This window comes from Wasmannia auropunctata, unplaced genomic scaffold (genome assembly GCF_000956235.1).
Source record: "Wasmannia auropunctata unplaced genomic scaffold, wasmannia.A_1.0 LD336071.1, whole genome shotgun sequence".
NCBI classification, from domain to species: domain Eukaryota; kingdom Metazoa; phylum Arthropoda; class Insecta; order Hymenoptera; family Formicidae; genus Wasmannia; species Wasmannia auropunctata.
This window is the reverse complement of record NW_012026819.1, coordinates 1,631,605-1,651,805: the sequence shown is the minus strand read 5'-3', so window position 1 is coordinate 1,651,805 and position 20,201 is coordinate 1,631,605. Positions and strand designations below refer to the sequence as shown.

The 20,201-nt window shown below is 43.4% G+C and overlaps 1 protein-coding gene across 2 annotated transcripts in view; it reads right to left on the bottom strand.

Moving 5' to 3' along the window:
* LOC105449904 (fibroblast growth factor 17) overlaps positions 1–20,201 on the bottom strand; it is a 60,315-nt gene that overhangs the window by 12,830 nt on the left and 27,284 nt on the right. For both annotated transcript variants that reach the window (XM_011689364.1, XM_011689365.1), the window contains exons 2-3: positions 4,649–4,694; positions 1,110–1,242 (exon numbers count right to left, since the gene is read on the bottom strand). In XM_011689364.1, coding sequence (XP_011687666.1) covers positions 1,110–1,242; positions 4,649–4,694 — 179 coding nt within the window. The remainder of the gene's footprint in view (positions 1–1,109; positions 1,243–4,648; positions 4,695–20,201) is intronic.

Here is a 20,201-nt window from a genome sequence, read left to right as displayed (position 1 = left end):
TATGATTGAGAGATATATATGATATAGTTGCACGTCACAACATTGAGGCTGAGAGTTCAGTTAACTATATAAATCACTTCCAAAGTATTTTAGTTCCTATAACTCTTCTAAATTGATGGGCGAAAATTATCACAATTATTAGGTTGTGGCAACAGCAATTTTTTTTCTATTGTTAAAGATTTTCTAACAACTTTTCAGAAAATAAAGCTAAATTCTTTTATTTCTGAATAATCTGCTCGTAAAGCTGATTCCAACAAATAGAAATGAGGCAAAATTAATGCGATGAAACAAACGACGAGAGTGTCTAGCCGAAAACAATCAAGACGGGGTAAAATTACGTCGTAATTCATCGAGACTCCTCGTGGTGGCCGTCCTCTTTTACTCCTTTCGTTTCTTCCCCGACGTTTGTGCGTCCGGCGCACTGTTCGCCGGAAATAGGACTGCAGTTATTAGTTCGTAAAAATGGAAATTCACCTCGGAAGACTCCGTGGAGACATTCGATAGCGAAAACGAGAGAGATAAGGTTCCCGACCGAGGTCAATCGATAAGAATCACAGTAAATTAAAGTTCTTTAGTGCATCGTATCCCCGGATACGGAACAATCCCTTTCTTATGTACAAAATTACACATTAGAGCGATAAAGAAATGCTGACTGAAAAATCAATTCAATTAACAAATTTGATTATCGCATTCCAGACGGTGTTATTATATTATGCGTGTCACAATATCTCTTTCATTTTGGAAATAATTAATATGTAAACCATTTGCCAAACATAAAATATTATAAGTTTAATTATCAATTAACAATAATCATTAAATTTCATTGAAGCAATAATCAATAAATGTTATCAATTATTCTAAGCTAAATTCGCAAATTTTAGAGTTGCGATAAGAGAAAACTTCTTTTAATAGATTCGTACAAAAAATTATGAAGCATATAATACAAAAATATCTTGATTTGCGCAAAATTTGGAAAATATTTCGAAAAAAAATTAACATAGTGTTACAACGGTAAAAAAATAATTTTTTTCGTTAAAAAAAAAATGTTATGTCACATGTAAATTATATTAGCAACAAGTGGGACATAATGAATTTGCGGTCTTACTTACGGTAGGGTGCATTGTGATCGTCGCGTCCCATGGCTTTGATCGAGCGGCCTATTACGGTAACATTGCCGCTGCTGCAAGTCGAGTAGAGACTCACGGAGCGCACCATCGCCGGCACCGCCCCGCACATCACCACCTGCAATTACAAGAGCCGCGCGTGTATTCCACGATGTTTTGGATATCGCGCTACTCAAACAGAGAAATTGTCACTTCGCCCCAAGTTGATTCATATAAAATGCTCAAATAATAATGCTCTTTAAATGAATCGCAAATTGAGACTAATTAGCAAATGGATTAGATCTCAGTGCCCTTAATGTACCCGAAATCAAATCAATGGCGCGTATTTTACGATTTATAAAAGAATTCAAAATTTATAAAAATGTTCAAGACGTCCATCTTACAATGGAACATTTCTTCAGGAAAATTATTATATTTACGATATTTAATTAATTATTCAAATGGTGACAAAAATACGTGTGAAAGAATAAACGGGACAACTCGGTCCAAAGTCGTTAGAATCGCGCTTTATATTATCCGTCGCGAATCATCTGATAGTTTATCTTTCGTCGAATGTAACGGCAGAGCTGGACGGGGTTAAGAATTCGCGTGACGTGTTTTCAGAACAACGACCGAACTGAAAGTCGTTAAGTACGTCGAAATTCTTCCTCGGCCGCCGAGAAGAACGCTTTTACGGTCGATTCACATATCACGACATCGAGTCATTCGCTGATCCGCCCGCGCGGATCCTCTCCCGCGGTGGATGCGCGGCGGATAAAAATGCGCCGTGTCCGACGAAGACGGAGAGTCGTCATGCTGGCCGCCCGGAGATGGTGCATGCTGATGGCAGAGAGCTCGTTAACGAGCGGACACGAGCCATCCATTAATAGTCGCCGAAACTGGCGTTTCGTTTATATCAAAAGTGGCGCCGACAATGTTACGATAGCCGGTGCAACGCGCGTTAGTCCGGCAAACATCGAAATAGAAAGCTTACTACGATCGAGCGGTCATGGCACGACGGTCGAATGACGCATGAATCTATACATATATAATAGACGTGACATTAGAAGAGTTGATGTCGTAGGTGATGTGTCGTAGATATGTAGACGCGTTTCTCCTAAATTACAATTTCGTACGGAATTTGTTATGTACACCACGTAGCATGTATGCCTCGGAAAACACAATTTTGCTGGAAGGTCTAAAAAGTTTTGCTGAATACAGTTCTAAAAAATAATTTTGTTGGGCCACCAAAATAATTTCGTTTAGACATCCAAATTAGTTGCTAGAATATCAGAACTTGTACAGCAATCGATCACTTTTTAGTTTCCAATAAAATTATTTTGAATATCTTAATTGCATTTGATAAATTGCAGCGTCCTTGCAGTTAAATGTTAATATTACATTCTAAATTGATTGTTCTTAACTGCCCACATTTTTCGCGCATTACGTGTCAAAATCAATGCTGTACGCGTTTACTTTAGAATTTATCAAGGAAATCCCGCTGTGCTGTAGTACCGCCGTATAATGAGCATACAGCGACGAACAGACATACGTGCGAATGGGGAAGAGCAATTAAATTCGCGTTGCAGGATTTTATTGCAGCTCCACGATCCTGTAACACGAGCCTTTAATGCTGACAAGATGGTAGATCGTATTTGCGTATATAACCCACACACGAGACGAATAGAGTTAATGGCGCACCGCGTTTCTCATAGCGTTTAACATACAAAGTTAAGTAGATCATATACACTCGTAGAAACGACGGTACATCCCTGTTTACGACGGGACGACGTTGTCGCACGTAACAAACTCTAACATTGAATTCTACGCTGCAACGCCGCGTGTGCAGCATACTTAATCGCGTTCGTCCTGCCGCGCCGATAAAAACCCGACACGCTAATTGATTCGATCCGCATCATTACCGTGATAGTCGCATTATCATTTAATCGGCAGGACTTTCAAACAATAAGGAAGCAAACGGATAATGACAATTGTCGGCAAATAGCTCTTTGTAATTTTATATTGGCTGTTCATTAAATTCTCACCTAGCGGACGTATCGTCAAGGCGGTAGCCTCGAATACGCTCGTCTCGATTTACCATGCAGTTACTCCAATCGGCGACATCTAAATTTATCGCTCGCGATTCAACCGACCATCCATTTAATTATTTATTGGACCAGCGGACCCGTTTACTGCACCGCGCTCAAGAGAGACCGGTATCGAGGATACATAAATCTCATTTAAATACGATTCGAGTCCCCGCGCGATGAGACTGTCGCGCGAATTGTCCTTATCGTCTTGGGAAGTCGAGCATAGATCTCCATCAGTTTCAAAAGCATAATAAATAACGAGCGCACCATGCGCGAGCCCAATCTCTGCGATATCCAACGATTTATTTTTGTACGATAGATATCGAGATTGAAAAATATTTTGTCAATAACGGAAATTATTTTGCTATCAAAAATCGAGATGATCGTAATTTAACAATCTAATTTTACGTCACTAATCAGTAAACGATCAATTTAGTTTTGGCCTCAACAGCCATATATGGGCAATCAGTTCATCTATTAACAATTTCATAAATTAAAAATTGATAAGATAAAGTACGTTAAAGTAAATGTTACAACATGCAGACAGTTTAGAAACGAAGAGAATCGAAGAAGAAAGGGACTCGATTTATCATGCACGCAGTTAATCAAAGCGACGGCAAGCTATAACGGTTCCGCAATGAAACGACGCCGTGGGTACGCGTAAAAAAATTCAAGCGACGTCAAAACTTATAGCGCTTCGCGGCGCCCACAGCGGGGAATTAAACGTACGACGCAATGAGTTAAGATGAGTTCAAAGCCGGCAGCCGCCTCTCCGGCCATATAAATTGTCAGTACGCCTGCAAACGCGTAGGAGTGGAAGCGCCGATCATTAATCTATGGCAGGTAAGGTGCGTGCCGCCGTAATCGCCGATTTACTCGAGTCTTGGCACGAGTTTCAGCACGCGATCCTCCCGACCTCTTCGTGCAGGGCGATATCTCAGATCTGACCCAGTCATCCTCGCGATCGCCGCCCGTCATATATCTTTTGCATACATTCGCGAGCTAGGAAGTAGGCGATTTTGCGGCTTCAGCGGAACTGCGGCTCGGTACGAATTCTATGCCACTCGTTACCGTCCGCGAAACTAGGCCGACTGATCATCAGATTACCTTTATGCAATTGACTCGTGCTACAAATGTCGGTCGCGTTCAAAGAGATAAGATTACAAACCGATCGTAACGCGATAAAAGCGCCGGTATTGGATTTTCGTACCTTTACGATTCGATTTCTCGATAATTTTTATAATATAAATATAATATAAATATTTTAAAATCTCCATGATTGCAAAACAAGATAGTATTATTAACTGTGATATCGTAGTCACTCATTTCCTCTCTAATAACTTTCTCTAACACTTATTATAATATTGTATAAAAGTATGTATTTGTATCTCGAAATATAGAGTAGAGGCTACCATTTCTATAAGTATTACAAAAAGAATACTTGAAAATACTCACCATCAGGAGGCACAAAATCTTCGCTAAAACGGCAAGCTGTGGTAACCTAGAAACAACAAAAATACACCAGTTAGTTAAAAATATCGACCGGAACGCGAATGGAATATGTAATAAGTCCGTTTCATCCAATTTGCGGCGATTCTAAGCAATCACGTATGCAAATAAATTTCGTATGATTATATAGCAAGCTCGGCGCAAGTGTATAGTCATTACTATTTCCAATCGCACAAATTGAAAATACAAGATGCATTTGATAAGTTGTAACCGGTAAGCAAAACTGCACACGGGATAATTAGGGCTAAAAAGATGTTACAAATAGATTGCACCGAGTACGCGTATAAATCATATGCTTACTAAAATCTTAAATTATACAGTTGTTAAAACATAAATATCCTTAAGAATAGGAATAAATAATGACGATCGCTCTTTTCACAGTTCTATAATTAAACCATATCAATAATAGTACACGGAAAAAACGATTTTGTTGAAAGGTCTAAAGATTTTGCTAAAAACAGATCTGAAAATAATTTTTTGTTCAATCGTCAAAATAATTTGTTGGAATGTTAAAACTGATAAGCATTGCTATAAAATATTTTGATATTCTAGCAATCACTTTGACACAAAATTATTTTGATTATTAAACAAAAATTATTTTCAGATCTGGATTCAGCAAAATTGTTCTTTCCGTGTATATATTGTTCAAATTTTAAAACAAGATTCCAAAATGTAAAAAATTAATATGGACTATCCCTGAATGTACAGACGTTATACCGTTTTCAGCGGCGAAGAAATGATGCGAATGTTCACACGTAAAATCATCGATATTACCAATGTGTGTATGTGGGAAAGGCTCATTGGAGAATCGTAGAACAGTGACGCGGCGTGCCGCGCGCCGCAGGTTGTAAATGATAACCCAGTTACATACGAGCTACATGCGGCGAGCCGCCGCAAGCAGTTGCGCAATGCGAGTGCATCTCGTGTTACCAGAACACAGGTGAAGCGAGCGGCCCCGCGCGGTCGCGCCGCGCCGGTACGAGCTTTCGCTACTCGTTCACTTTAATTTGACTGGGTTATTGGCTCGTGGTACCGCGGGGTGGACCAAAGCGTGCCTTTCCCTTCGCCCCATCCCACCTACCTCGTCTCTCGATGCACTCTCGGTGCACCGCGTGGAATGCCGCTGAGCGGCCCCGATTCACTTAAAATATTTGCTTTGTCTCTGTCGAACGCGTCCTCGCGAAACTGCCACTGGCGTCCTTCATTTCTAAACTATCGGTAAAACTTTTCTATGGGTTTTTCATCGCTAACCTTCAAGTCTTCCCCTCTATCGCGACGCATCTCTTGCGAGACCCTGATCGTTGCAGTTAAACGCCAATCAGATCTAATTTTTCGTCCGGTGTATTGATGCAATCTCCGTCTCACGTATAGGAATTATTCCGTTCACGTGGAAAATCTGTGACTGGAAGACACAAGTAAGTGTTCGCGATACAGATTTCGCCACGGCTCTTTGCCATGCATTCATCATGCCACGCACTCTCCGCGCGATATACATCGGGTCGTAACGCGGAGCGCGGTACAGCGCACGCAGTCGACTCGGGTTTCGAGGTTTAATTGCATTGGCGCGACTGCGGCAGCGGCAGCGGCAGCGGCGACTCGATGCACAACTGAATTCGGCATTTGCTGCCGGACGCATAAAGAAATGATTCATATTTTATTAAAGGTCCTTTTTATTAAAAATCTTGTGTAAGAGATCCTTCTGTATAAACGCCTATAGGTAATAAAAGAAATCTAAAAGACGAGTCTACAGATAGAAAACTAAAGAAAAGTATAATCGTGTGCGCAATTAATATCATTGCAAATTAACATTAACTTCGTTCAATATAATAACAATTATAGTGATTTAAGAAAAATTTTTTTCTTTGAAAAGGGATAATGTTTATATGTAATGAAAAAAAAATTATATATGTAAGAAAGAATCTGCGTAAATAGATCATGTTTGTGTGCTCGATTGCCATCCGGCACTCTCGCTTCTTGTATACTGAGAGCCACTTGTAGAACGTATATCGTGCCACATTCCAAAGTATCTAATTTACGTCAGCAGCGTCAATATCGATTTTTCAATTTTCACATCGACGAAGACCACCGTCTCTAAATCAAGGTGTACGAGTATTCCACTCGCCGGGATGCCGGTTTACATAATTGCAAACTTAGTCACAACGACGTCCCGCTGACAACCTCTTGCCAGCCGTTTCATTAACAGCCGTGGATCACCTCGGATGCGATAATACACACGGTGTACCGCGACGAAGGTAACCGCCGGCGTGCGGCGTCGAAAGGCGCGGGGATATATTAACATTCGGATCTCCCGGGACGTCTTACGTAAGGAGGAAAAATGTCCGAGCGCGAGATGTGTCCGTGAGATGTTTTACGTGTCATCAAGACGGAAAGAGTGCCGAGGACGAAGAATTCCAGCCTAGACTATCTCGCGTTAATCGTCGAATGATATTCTTGGCTTACCGCGCGAATCATATTTTAACCATCAATTCGTGTTATTTATTTTAATATTACCTAAAATTTTTAAGTTTATCAAAAGTCTCAAGAGATTTGAATAATAAATCGATATAATTCCGTTACTTCATAGTGAGAGAAAGAGAAAGAGGGGAACTGCTCGCGCGTATCGATACCGATCGCATGGACCACGGAGACTGCGTGAATGCATGCGCACACGCGCCGCCGCCGCCGCCGCCGCCGCCGCCGCCGCCGAGCCGGACCCTGCGCGGTTGGCGGTATACACGTGGCCGAGTCACGGAATTCCGAAGAGTCGCGAAATTCCGGAACGTCATGAAACCCGACCGTGACAAATTCCGACACGCAAGACCGGCATGCGCGCGTCACGCGCCGCGTTTGGCGCATTTCGTGACGCAGCATCCAGTTAATGTTCGTTACTTACGTCTTGTAGCGATATCCGTTAATAGCCGAGTGTAAAAAAAAAAAGAGAAGTCGCAGAAAGAGATACATGAATACACGCTTCCTCGTCATTTTCCTTCGAGAAAAGTATGTAATAAACGATGAGCGCGATTTCATGAGAGATCCTAAAAATTCTAGAGTTCCTCGAAGTTTTAACTCGATGATCCGGTGAGACAATGGAAATATAAGAATTACGATCGGCGATAAAAGTAACTATTTCCCCAACTCTCTTCGTTACCGTTATTCATCGGCTGTGGATTGGAATCCGAAGGATGTTCCAGAGGACGACGCGAGACATGTCAACGTTGGCGATGAAATCGCCGTAACTCACCCAACGATCGCCATAGACATAGCTGCGAGTCTCCGCCTCGGTGTGTCATCTCAGTCCATGCATTGTAAATCGTACGAATTACGACCGGCTGGCCGCAATAACGAGTCAAGCACGTCGTTTCGCCGCGAATTCTCGCGGTTTCCGTTGTAGAATAGCGAGTACGATCTACGATGGTTGTAAGTTTACGCGTTGGGATACATTTGACAGGTCGATGACACTTGGCGCGGTTCGCGGCTCGATTGCACTTCCGTCCCGATCGACGCGAACAGTCCAATTTCGAAATCGGCGTGACGCGACTCACTGTGTGTTACATGATCGTCGGAATTCCGTCGAGAAAACCGTGCCGAGTTACGTCGTCGTGACGCGTGTCGTACTCGTAGTCGCGCGAGACCGACTCTGCGGGAAAAGCCCACGACCGTGCCGAGCCTATATACCTTTTCGGCATTACGTGCAGACGATGAATTCCCGTCGCACACTCATCGAAGCGTAGTCCGTGAGCTTTTGAGTCGAGGTTTAACCTGGATTACCCCGATATCTCAGCGTTACATTAATCGTAACGCTGACGTAACACGCGAAGTTCCCAACAGTCACCAGTCACGACAACGGTTGTTTCCTGATAAACCGATCTAACAGCCAGGCATTGTTAAAGCGGCGAATCATCGTTCATATCGTCATTTAAATCGACAGAAGCACCGAATTCTAATGGTATCACATTGATCCACCTGTGTTGGGTGTATCGAATTGTGTGCCCGCACAAACCGCGAGTGGAAAATTAAATCACTTCGCGCGGTGAAACGACGCGACGGTGGAGAATCGTTGACGCACGAAATCTGCACCTCTCTCCTCGCGGAAAACGACCTTTTCGAGACGCTCGCGCTTGATCACGATCGTAGATCGTAGATCCGAAAGATCACTTGGATCACCACGCGACTCGGGTAGTCACCGGGACGAGATCGGCACGGTGAATGTGCCGGCGAGGATGCGACCCGCGGCATGACATCCCGGACCACGTGAGGACTCAGCCCAAAGGGGATTTTGGTGGGGATATTTGTCGCCTGCCGCGTGAAAAACTGCCAACACTTGAATAGGCTCCGACACGACGATGAAAAACGCGGCTACCGACCCGACGCCGATGACTCTCAGCTGGACACCGCCTGTCGCCTAAGCCAGCGTACACGGATTTCGTTGCATGACTTACACCACAGCCTCGGATCCCGACCCCGAGGAGTCATGCCGGAGGACGATCATGCTCGTTGTCAGCGTCGTTTAATGAGCGACCTAATCGATCACCTAGGTCGTCGTCCAAACCGCCCGACGCGTACATCGAAACTTGTTTGCGTCGTCAACTAAATGAATTGCCATCGAGCATCGACGCGTTTGGCATATCGTTCTACGCTGCATGATCGTATTAGTATGGACGTAACAAAGTTATGAGAGACCACGTTAGCCGATAAATTCAAATAACGCAATTTTCTTGTATAAATAAGAGAATTATCTTAGCATATTTGTGCCAGTTTAACGTATATATTCGATATTAATGTTCCATTATAAAAATATCAAATTTTATATCGCACTACTTATTGAACGGCTGAAAATGGCCTTTCAGTAAACCGTTCCAACGGAGGTTCCCAACGTTATGGGAGGAGGCAGATAAACGACGACGTCTCCATTGAGGATAACCACGAGATTTACTACTACCTTTGTTGTGCCCATGCAGCACGAGCCGATCTACGCGAACGCCCTAAAGGAAGAAATCACCTGGCATCGCGTCACAAAAGCCGGTTCCAAAATGTTTCCTACATTGCCGTGGTAAATTGCGACAAATCACGCGTGTCAATGGAATTCCCAGACGGCCACAGCAAATTGTCGTGACCAATCGTGGCGGCAGTGCGTCGCATCGCCAGCGTCGCGCTCAAGATCAACCCGTAGCGCGGGTCACGATTTGATTTAGAACCAGTAAATTCGACCGCTAACTGACCGGGCCTAATCGTGCAGCGGACACAATATACAATCATCGTAACTGCAATCACATATTATTGGCACATCTGCAGATCAACGATCTATTCGTTCTTGTTTAATATCCATAAAAAATGATGAGTTTCTCTAAAAAATTTGCCCTGCAATAATCATGCATAAAATAATTAATTGAAACAATTGTACAATTTCGTTGAAACTCTTCGTAAATTTGACATTGACAGAGATATTAGATAAGAGGAATTTCCCGCATAGTTATGGAATGCATCATTAGTAGATTACAATGCTCGAAAACAGAATTACGAGAACAAATATCCCCGCAGCGTAAATTATATGTCAATAAAGAAGCATCTTATCGCGATCATCATAAAAGCCTAAGCTCCTTTAATTTAAAAAATCTTATCAGTTTACTCCCTTCTGATTATTCTCGAATCAGATTAATATAAACAGAAAATGTTTCTTGTTTGTTCTATACATGTACACGCATAGAAAGAAAAAAGTTTATATTTTTTTCAATTATAATAATATAATATCAAAATTTTTACATCTAATTTCAAGTGCATTATACCTAAACCACGATTATTCTCGAACTCATCCATGTGCGTGCTTCGTTACTAATCAAGATCTGTGACTAGTTGGAAATAGTCGCGACTACTTATACGTTTCAAATTTGACGAAATTTTTGCCGAATTTATGTGTCATTCGCATCATTTCCATGAAGAACATCTGCTAACCCGTCTATTAATACGGCTACCTCTGGGAGATTACCCGGGCCGTCATCGAATTTGTCATCGCGACACTTTCTACGCCATGAATAATGTCGTATTAACACATGTTTGATGCATCAACTCGAAATATTTCAACTTTCGAAAAAAATGTAATTGTTTCTGGTTTCATGTGTTCACATATCATTTGCCATCCGATAAATTGTGCTAATTAAATAATATCATGATTAACCATATTGACGATATTTTTTTACTAATGGTAAAGATTATAGTAAAATTAACGGAAAACAGTTGCTCTTATCATTTTCACTTCATGTGAAAATGTATCTTCACACCTCGAGTCGCAAACACTCGAATATAATTAGCATACATACTAGAATCATAAAATACGTATATTTAACGTGGCACAAGCTAAAGCTTCTACTCTCGTGATAATAATAGATCCATTACAGTGGCCACGATTGCTTGCAATCTGCGTGTAAAAGATCAGATGCGGAGACACGTCACTTGACGGAGTCGAAACAACACGGAACGTCCTGATGTGGTCGGAACTATGCCGGGCGTAGGATACGGGCGCGCAAAACTATCTCTCGTTGATCGAGCCTGACTTTTTCTTCCTTCCAAGCACGAGCACACTCGTGTCTCCAGGCTGGTGCCACGTGAAGTGGTAGATAGCCGTCGACGTCGTGCGTTTATGGAGAACGGATAAGGAGACGACGAGCGACTAAACGCGTCCTGTAACGCTACGTAGAGAACTGTCGTGCGTCAAGTGTGCCACATCGCCGGGACGCGGGTGAGGCGGAGAGAAAGGAAAGAGAAGAGGAATATAAAGGGAGAAGGAGAGAAGAAAGCGCAAACAAGAAGAGGAGCCACGCGAGAGAGAGGAGTACGCGACGTGGTTTTTGCTCGGAAGCCGCGACGTTCCGCCGGCGTCACATTCATTCTGACACGCTCCTCGTCATTCTCCCCTACCTCGCCCCCTCGGGCAAGAAAAAACGGCTACAGAGTGGCGGGACGAGAGCAAGGGGTAGATGAGCAAATATCATCGTTGCGAAAGAAAAACTGTCTACGGTGATTTGTTGGTTCTCGGGCATCGAATTGTATATTACATGATTAAAATAATGACCAATTATCATTCGCAACGTAATATTGTGTTCTACAATAAAAATAATTTGTCGTTAATCTTGAAACTATACTCCAAACGTAAGAGCGTAAAACCACAATTAAAAATTTTGTAAATAATTTGTAGATAATCGTTACGGCTCCGATTATATGTTAAAACGCTAATAATTTATTGCAAATTTAGAATATTAGTATTAATGTCGATTTATAATAATTATTTTAATTTTTATTATTACTTTAAAAATTACTTTAATTTTGAACTATTTTAAACTGAAGTTTGATTGATACTCGTATACACTCGTAAATACTCTTTTACACTTGTGAAACAAACTGACAGTTGAAACGGTGTCGTCCATGAGTCACCGCGTTGAAACTGATCTTGTACCCCACCGATGAAGTACCATCAAGCTATCCCTTGCATTCCTAGCGTTTTACTTAGACCTACTTAAAAGGGTTGGATCATTCGATGCTCTTAGGGCGGGTATCGGTTTCGGATGAACCAACGGATAGCCTCAGCCCGATCGAAAACCCGGTGTGTCCTGCACGACCATTCATTACCCGCCTCGTCTCGTTCGTTAAGCCGAGGCCGTTAAAGAGGCCACGGTTAATTGAGTTTTAGGAATTCATTTCGTCGCCGATAACCCAACGTGCCCTCCTCAACGTACTGCGCCGTTGTGGCCGTTGTGGCCGACGTCGGGGAACGCGGCGATATCTCTCAAAAGAGGAGCCGCTATGTGTATCGTCGCACATACTTTCGTGTTCGACGACTCGATGTGGGTGATCGCGATAATCGAGAATGTATTTCAGCGTAAATCACGCGAAGTACCTACATTGAGAAAGTTTCAGGTGCAGTGACATTTCGAGACTTAAATTTATTTCAGGTACCACTATAACTTTATTGAGGCGAATGTATTTATAATAAAATTATATGTAATTTTGAACTAATTCCGCTTTATGTGATTGCCCCAGATAAACACTTCTTGATACAAGCTATTAAATTAATCTGTTATTACAAGTTATGAGATGTAATTATAAAATGATATAGAGACATGAGAAAAAATTTCTAATTATAACGAGTGATGTAAGCGCGAGATGTAATTCACATCTCAATTTTATTCGACTGTGTGACTCGGTGTTAATTGCAAAAACTAGAGAATGTTGTGCATCATTTCGAGTCGCTATCATATTACCGAGAATATATGATTCATCTACGAATTCATCACCCGTAACGAAGCGTATATAGCGGCGAGAGCGACGATAGAGACTCAGCTATACGAGCGAACGCACGTCTGGTATCACATTAAACAGAACATAGTTGTCATAATCCGGTCATTGCATTTTTAAACGGTCAAGGATGTTGCTGACGCGTGCCCGTACATATGTATTTGCAGGAGCTGTTCGCGCGCGATCCGCGATGTGTTTCATGCGAGAGCGTTCGGAGCCACGCGTGTCATCGCGGAGAAAAGGGTATAGGCGCGGAAAAGAAAAAAAAAGTATGATGGCTACAGAAAGTTTTGTTTCGAGAGGCAACATATCGCATACGACTCGGCTCATCCATGTCGGCGGTTTGTTGTTGAACCGTAATCTCTAATGGTTCCTACGGGCATTTAAACAACCATCTCGCCCACCCACCATCACTTAACTCTCACTATTTCTCCTCTCCTTCGCGTCTCTTTCTCCGTGCTTCTTTTCTCGGAAATCTCGGCACTATCAGAGAGACGCGCGCGCTCTGACGAATCGAGAAAAACGACTGCTCTCACTGGCTTTCCATTTTTTTACCGTTACACCGGCCGACCCGAGGGGGGCCTCACTGTTATTCCGCCACCGTCGGAAAATGTAGGGTCGTACGACGAGATTCGCCGGGAGATTCCCGATCGAAGGAACGCGGATCATCACGGTCCGGATGAAAAATCACGGACGGATGAAGACGTATTCGAGTAATATCGCATTACCGAGAGACGAGAGTGTATTGTACTACCGGCGTCGGGAGAAAATGGTCCTGCCAAAATCCGTCTGCGACGGATCTTCCTCGCGGGCATCCTCCGAACGAGGATGAGTCAGCGGAGGTTAGTCATACGAAACTTGGTTAGTCGATGAATCCAGACAAGAGCGAAGGCGCACTTTTAGGGCACTCTCCCAGCAACCCGAGCCACCGGGAACGGCAGTTCGCCGCGTTCGATCGATTCGGGCAACGATCCACCGATTAAATTTATATTTAGTCGGTCGTTCGCGTCGGGGATAAGCCAGTGCCGCGCGGGATACACTTCCTCCTCCCTTCCCGCACCGTCATCCACGAGAACGGAAAAACGCTCGCAAGGGGGAGGATTAAATCAAGTTGCTGATGGAACATTCGCGGAAATTTTACGATCCGCATTTAATAAGAGCCGGCCAATGATCGAGGAGAACTCAACTTCGCTCTTGATCAGACGAACTCGGAATGATCCGAGATATGTGTATGTATACAGCAAGACGCGGTTTGGAAAAGCACGGAAATGTGGAAATCATTTAAATGCAATCTGTACTCGCGCTAATAGATACGAAGCTATTGAAAATCTCCAAGTTAGAAACCGTTTAAATATTATAATGAAAATGCGAAGATTAAAGAGAACAACGAATAAACGCAAGCAACAGACAATTATCTTTGCAATATTTATTTATCGTGTATAAAAATTTAATTAAACAAATTATGCGTCGCGTAGTGCAATTACGCTCTACAGTCATAATTGACTTCAAGTATCGCGGTCGTTTGCGCGCGAGGAAAAATATTCTCGACGCAAATGCAACGCCTCGGTATAGCTGATAACCACTGCGTGGGAGTACGTGTAGATAAGACTTGCGAAGTCGACGATGGAATTCGTGTAATCGTTCTCGGGAATTTCGTGGAATCGCTTGAGCGACGCAGGCCCGAAATAAACGTGTTACGTCAAATGCGTCTTAACGTACACCGTACACGCGATATCTACGCTCGATGTCGTTCTCACGATCAACACTGAACAATCGAATGTTTACTTACCCTAGAAAAGGGATGCGATATCGAATTTTTATCAAGAACTCAGACTTCGCCGATGATGAGCAATATCATGTTAGCGATCTTCTTAACGGAGTATCATCTACGACTAAATCAATTGATTCAGGTACTCAAACAAGCTAAACAGTTGTAAAATATACGTTAAACAATTGGAATATTTTTATATATTTGTATCATAATTGGCTTTTTAAAAATTTCATTAATGGTAATATCTACAATTACAAATAAAGACAGTATTAATCAAATTAGAAAGGAAACAATGTCTCAATTAGCGAAACTTTGTTAATTCAATAATCGGATTCTTTTTCAAGAAAGATAAAAAAATATGAGCAGATGCTTCAACGATATGTTGACGCCTTGATCGCTAGTACTACGATCGTAAGTACTTCATTTACGTTGCGATAATCTTTTACATCCTCCTTAAACGGTTTAAACGGTTAGAAAGTTAATTTACTTCTAATTACGCGAAGCAGATAATAACACCGTTAATAGGAGCTTATCGATTCGCGTGAAAAAAAGAACATTTGTAGGGCTTCATGGCCGACCGTGCGGACGAGAGTGGTCTGGAGATATCGAGTTAAGAAGCGATTTTAAGCCGCCGTGAAATGACCGACCGGAATCGCTCCGGTTTAATAACTCGACGTGCCCGGTCGAAAGCTGCGTGAGAGGAGCGCGCCGCGCCGCCGTGCTGATAATCTTCAAATTCGCGATACATTTATTGTCTTCATGAACGACCTGCAGTGTTTCGCGAGCGAAATTAGCCGACCTAAATTAAAACGTCGCTATAAACGCCGTGCTCGCGCCGTTTGCAGCTGCGTACCCACACGGCAAGTCAGAGCCGAGACGAGCTCACAAGAGAGGCACCTTTCCCGATAACGAGCAACACGGTTGGATACAATTAGCGATGAAATCAATCGCTGTACCGGGGGGGACCCAGCCATCAATATGCATAATCGCACAAGCGCCATTAGTCGCGCGCGCGTGTGTGTGTGTGTTCGCAATGTCGATGCGGCGCGGTGGCGTGTCGATGCGAAGGTCTCCTCCTACTCTCTAGCTCCGTCGGCTGCCTCATATGTGTAAGTCATTTTAGATGTAATTAGTGAGTGATTTGCACCGGCTGGACGATAGCGGCGAGCCGGAGAGAAAGAAGGAGACACGAATCAGACGAATCAGAAAGAGAAAGAGAGATATATAGAGAAGGGGCCTTCCTGTTTTCAGAGTAGAACCAGTCCGAGGCGGACGTACCGCGGCTATTTCTCCGCTTGCAGGAGGGACTTTGTCATGGCCGAGTGATATCCAATCGGGAATACAGTCAGCGGGAACGTGGTATCCAATCGGCGGTATGGATTGCTGCTAATTGGCCTCGATACACACGGACAATCATCTAACCGCGATCAGGTGGTCTGCCGTGGCGGAATAACTTTGATGCCACGGATGGTATTGACGATAATTTTGATCCACCCGTTTTGAGCATGTCGCCGCAGCGTAATTCCATATACAATAATCGTTAACGTAAACAGGATGGTTGCTGAAATTAAATTGAATTCACGGGACAGGAAATTCAAGTCAGTAATTTTGCAATTGACATTTCTAGGCATAGGATTTACTCTAACAAAACTGTTGAAAAATATTTTCTTTGTTTCATTGGCAGATGTCTTTAATTAATCATTTCTCATTTCTTTTCATTACTAAAGATTTGACTTTTTACTTGTGCTTTGTTAAGTTTTTCTAATTTCTCTAGAGTGGTGTTCCAGCCAATTCTCGTCTATCATTTTGAAAAAAGATAATCGCGATATCTCGATATCTACGCGATACTATTAGTAATATTTCATATCGCGTTATTCGATCTTCGTATGCCGCAACATGCAAATTATCTACCAACGTTGGTGGTCCGACTTATTTCTTAATTAGCTTTACTAGCTCGAGGGTGCGCGGGGACGGCGAACGAGGAAATATCCTTGTTGCTCCTTTTTTATCAACAAGCTATACACCGCTACTCCTTAGCGGGATCTCGACAGGATCCTCCCGTGCCATTAACAAGCGAACACGTCGGAGCGGCCAAATCGCTTACCGATGTATGTACCCGCCGACATTCGGGTATCCTTTTCCCCCGCCTCGCTCGCGCGCACATGCCCCTGACCCGTCAATTCCGAGTTCTGTTTGTGCCGGGCTTTCCGGAACAAGTGCTAAAATACCTGGCGCTACGCATGTCATTAAATCGCGTGGCGATTACACGTCAGAGACACAAGCGCGACGCGCCGGTCCCCTCGGTCGTAAAACAGAAACCTCGGAATCGTGTTAATTGCAACAAATAGAGGGAAGAGGATCCGACATCATCGGGCAATCCCAGCTCGATGGGTGGCGAACAAGCACATTTTCCAATGGAATTCCCGAAATAGTAAATCCGCGTATCGTATCGCCAGAAATACGTCGCCGAGCCGTCAAATGTAATTAAATAAAATCTCATGCATGCGTGCATTTGCCGAAATTTACATGTACTTGCGAAAAGCAATTACATATTTCGATGACAGGCAGAAATTTTTACTGGGTATACCGAATTAGATAAGAAGCAGACGGTAAACAGATGCACACAAGTAGATAGCTTCCGCACTAGTCAGACACGCGAACTTCGCGCAACCGCTTTCGCTTCTCGAATTAAGCGATATGTTAAATCATAGAGAAACTTATAAGCATTGCAACTTGAATTATTAAAATATTATTATTCAGTTAATTATAACATAATTACAATTGAAAAAAAATGCTTAGTCTATGTAAAAACATGTAAATCATAACACTTTTTGCCGAATTTATTATTCATGACAAACATCGCAAATAGTATTGATAGCTTCTTCTCTATAAAAATATCTCTTTTTTTTTCGAAGAAAAATTAACTAAGGAGATATGTTTCAACTTGCGGCATAAGTTTCCGAGCCATTGTGCGTAAGATAAATCCGCCGGGCGCCGTGCAAACAGATGTAAAGAAATACTCGACATTCCGACGAAATTCGTCTGCGAGGCGGATATCCCATTCGTCAAAGCGTTTTTATGGCGCAAGTTTGATATGTTGAGAGCCGGAGAGAAAGCAGAAAGTATTTTTCCTTTCGCGTGGTGCATACGCAACGTGCCCCTTGGTCCCCGACGTATTCGCCGTACACGCGCGCCTCTGTATGCGTGTATACTCTGCGGGAGAGTGCGCGCGTACGTGCATCGCCCGCGGTCCACGGTGACGATCCGACGTGAGTACTTACACGTATATCGGCAGCCGTTGAGTCGAGATACTTTTGCTTTTACGGCTTTACGAGCCGTATATCGCCGATTGCTCCGTTTGTTCAGGTTCAACGATCGGCACCCGGATTCGGACGGAGACTCGTCATCCCCTCGCGAGCGCAGTCTCCCCTTCCCGCTTTCGATAGAATCATCCCTCACCCTTCCTCGCTCCCGACATCGCTTTTCCTTCGGATACTCGCGTGGCACATCGGGAAACTTATGCCATTAGAGTTCGCGACTCGCTTGATGAAATGCTTTGTCGGTTTTTCATCCGAAACTCTTCCCGTACCCTCAACGAATTTACACTTTCAAAGTAAGATAAATAGAACACAAGAAAAGAGAATAAAAATAATTGTTTCTGCAGAAATTGTTTTATCATTTTCCAATATAAGATATTTATCATCCTCAAGCATTCGTCAAATCTTGTCATTCTTTTTATTTGATATTTCCCATTCCAATGTTTCGTTCTCAAAGCAAGGAACAGACATTTCAATAATTTATGAAAAATGTAGGTAATATTATGGAAATATATGAAGATGTAACATATATAATTTCACAGAAATTAATTGAATGTCATTGAAACAATATAGCAAGAAATAGTTGTGTAAATTAATATACGTATGCAATTTATATATATCTCTACATATCTCTACAAACTTAACCCTCGCGCTTTGTGCATTTTCACGCTTTAATTATTCAACGATCCATAAAAGTATCTATCGAATCATTCATTTTCTCTCGGCAGCACTAAATCTTTCTGACACGCGCGCGCAATTCGAAAGACTTCATTCAAGACCCGTTCTTGGTATCACGAGCCTGGGAGGCGCGCTATGACCGCACTCTGCACGCGATTACGACGCACGTATGCGACGACATCCTCCGTGTGACCGCAAACATTGTGTCATTGTCACGGGAGCACGCGTAGTATCGCGTGTAGGCGGACCAGCGCGATGAATTATACATCGCGAATGTTTTCGGTCTCGAATTTGCATCGTCTGAACGGCTACCGCCCGCTATTCTTAACCGCGGGGGCACCCTTACCCCTCTCTTTCTCTCTTTCTCTCTCTTCTCTCGCTTTCCGATTCTCTCTACGTTCGCCGGCCAAAAAAGAAGGAACAAGATGTACGACCTTAGAATCCGCCGGCGCGTACGCGCCTGGCGCTACGTGCGGCCGATGCGATCTCGCCCGAACGAAAGAAATTAATTATCAATGGTCGCACGTCCACCGGCCAAAATTAACGATCTACATTCACAGGACTTAAAACATGTTTACAGAATTATTATCGAGTCAGACAAATTTGAAAAAAATTATATAGTAAATCACCCCACTGCAAAGGTTGTATAACTGAAAAGATATCGCTCCTCTTTTAATCCTCGCTTGTAAACGTAAATTTTATACTCCTTTTTTTCGCCGAGACTGCTTACCTCGGGAAGTAGAATGGGATAAAGCGCTTGCATAATTTACAAGAGTGTTCCCCGAACTCAAGCTCGCTGAGTCGTCGCGCACAGACGAGCGATTCAGGAATCCAAGAACGGGGCTCCTTGTCCCCGGCGTCCGTGCTCTCGGACAACAGGACGAAGCGCTGGCGGCTGGACAGGACGCTTATCGCGGGACACGCGCGATAATAAACGTTCCTTTTACGAGCGCGCGGAAAGCCGTAGATACGCCCGTAGAGCGCGCGGAAAGGACTGGAGCGAGAGGAGCCAGGGTTGTGCGGATGCGCTTCGCGTACCGAGCAAGCGTCGCCGTTTGTTTTGCACGCGCCGGCGGAAACGAATCTCCCCGATAAAAGCTGGAGTTACGATCGGGCTTTAAGTCGAGCTCGGGAAAGAGATTGCCGACGCGAGGGCACCGCGCCCGACGGCCGCCGCCGCCGCCGCCGCGCCACGCGATTCGGATCGATATCGCGTTAATTGCATGCCTCCGCGATTGTGCACCCGCGGTTGCAGAGACGGTAATCGCCGTCGGTGACGGTCTCATCGACCTCGCCCGAGACTTTTCTCTCCGTAATAATACATCAAGCTCTTAATTTACACGGTACTTTCCCGTGCAATTTTATACTTTCCTTTGAGCAACAAGATTTTTTAATGATTATAACGCAACACGATCAGATCGATAAATATGTTATAAGAATTTAAGAT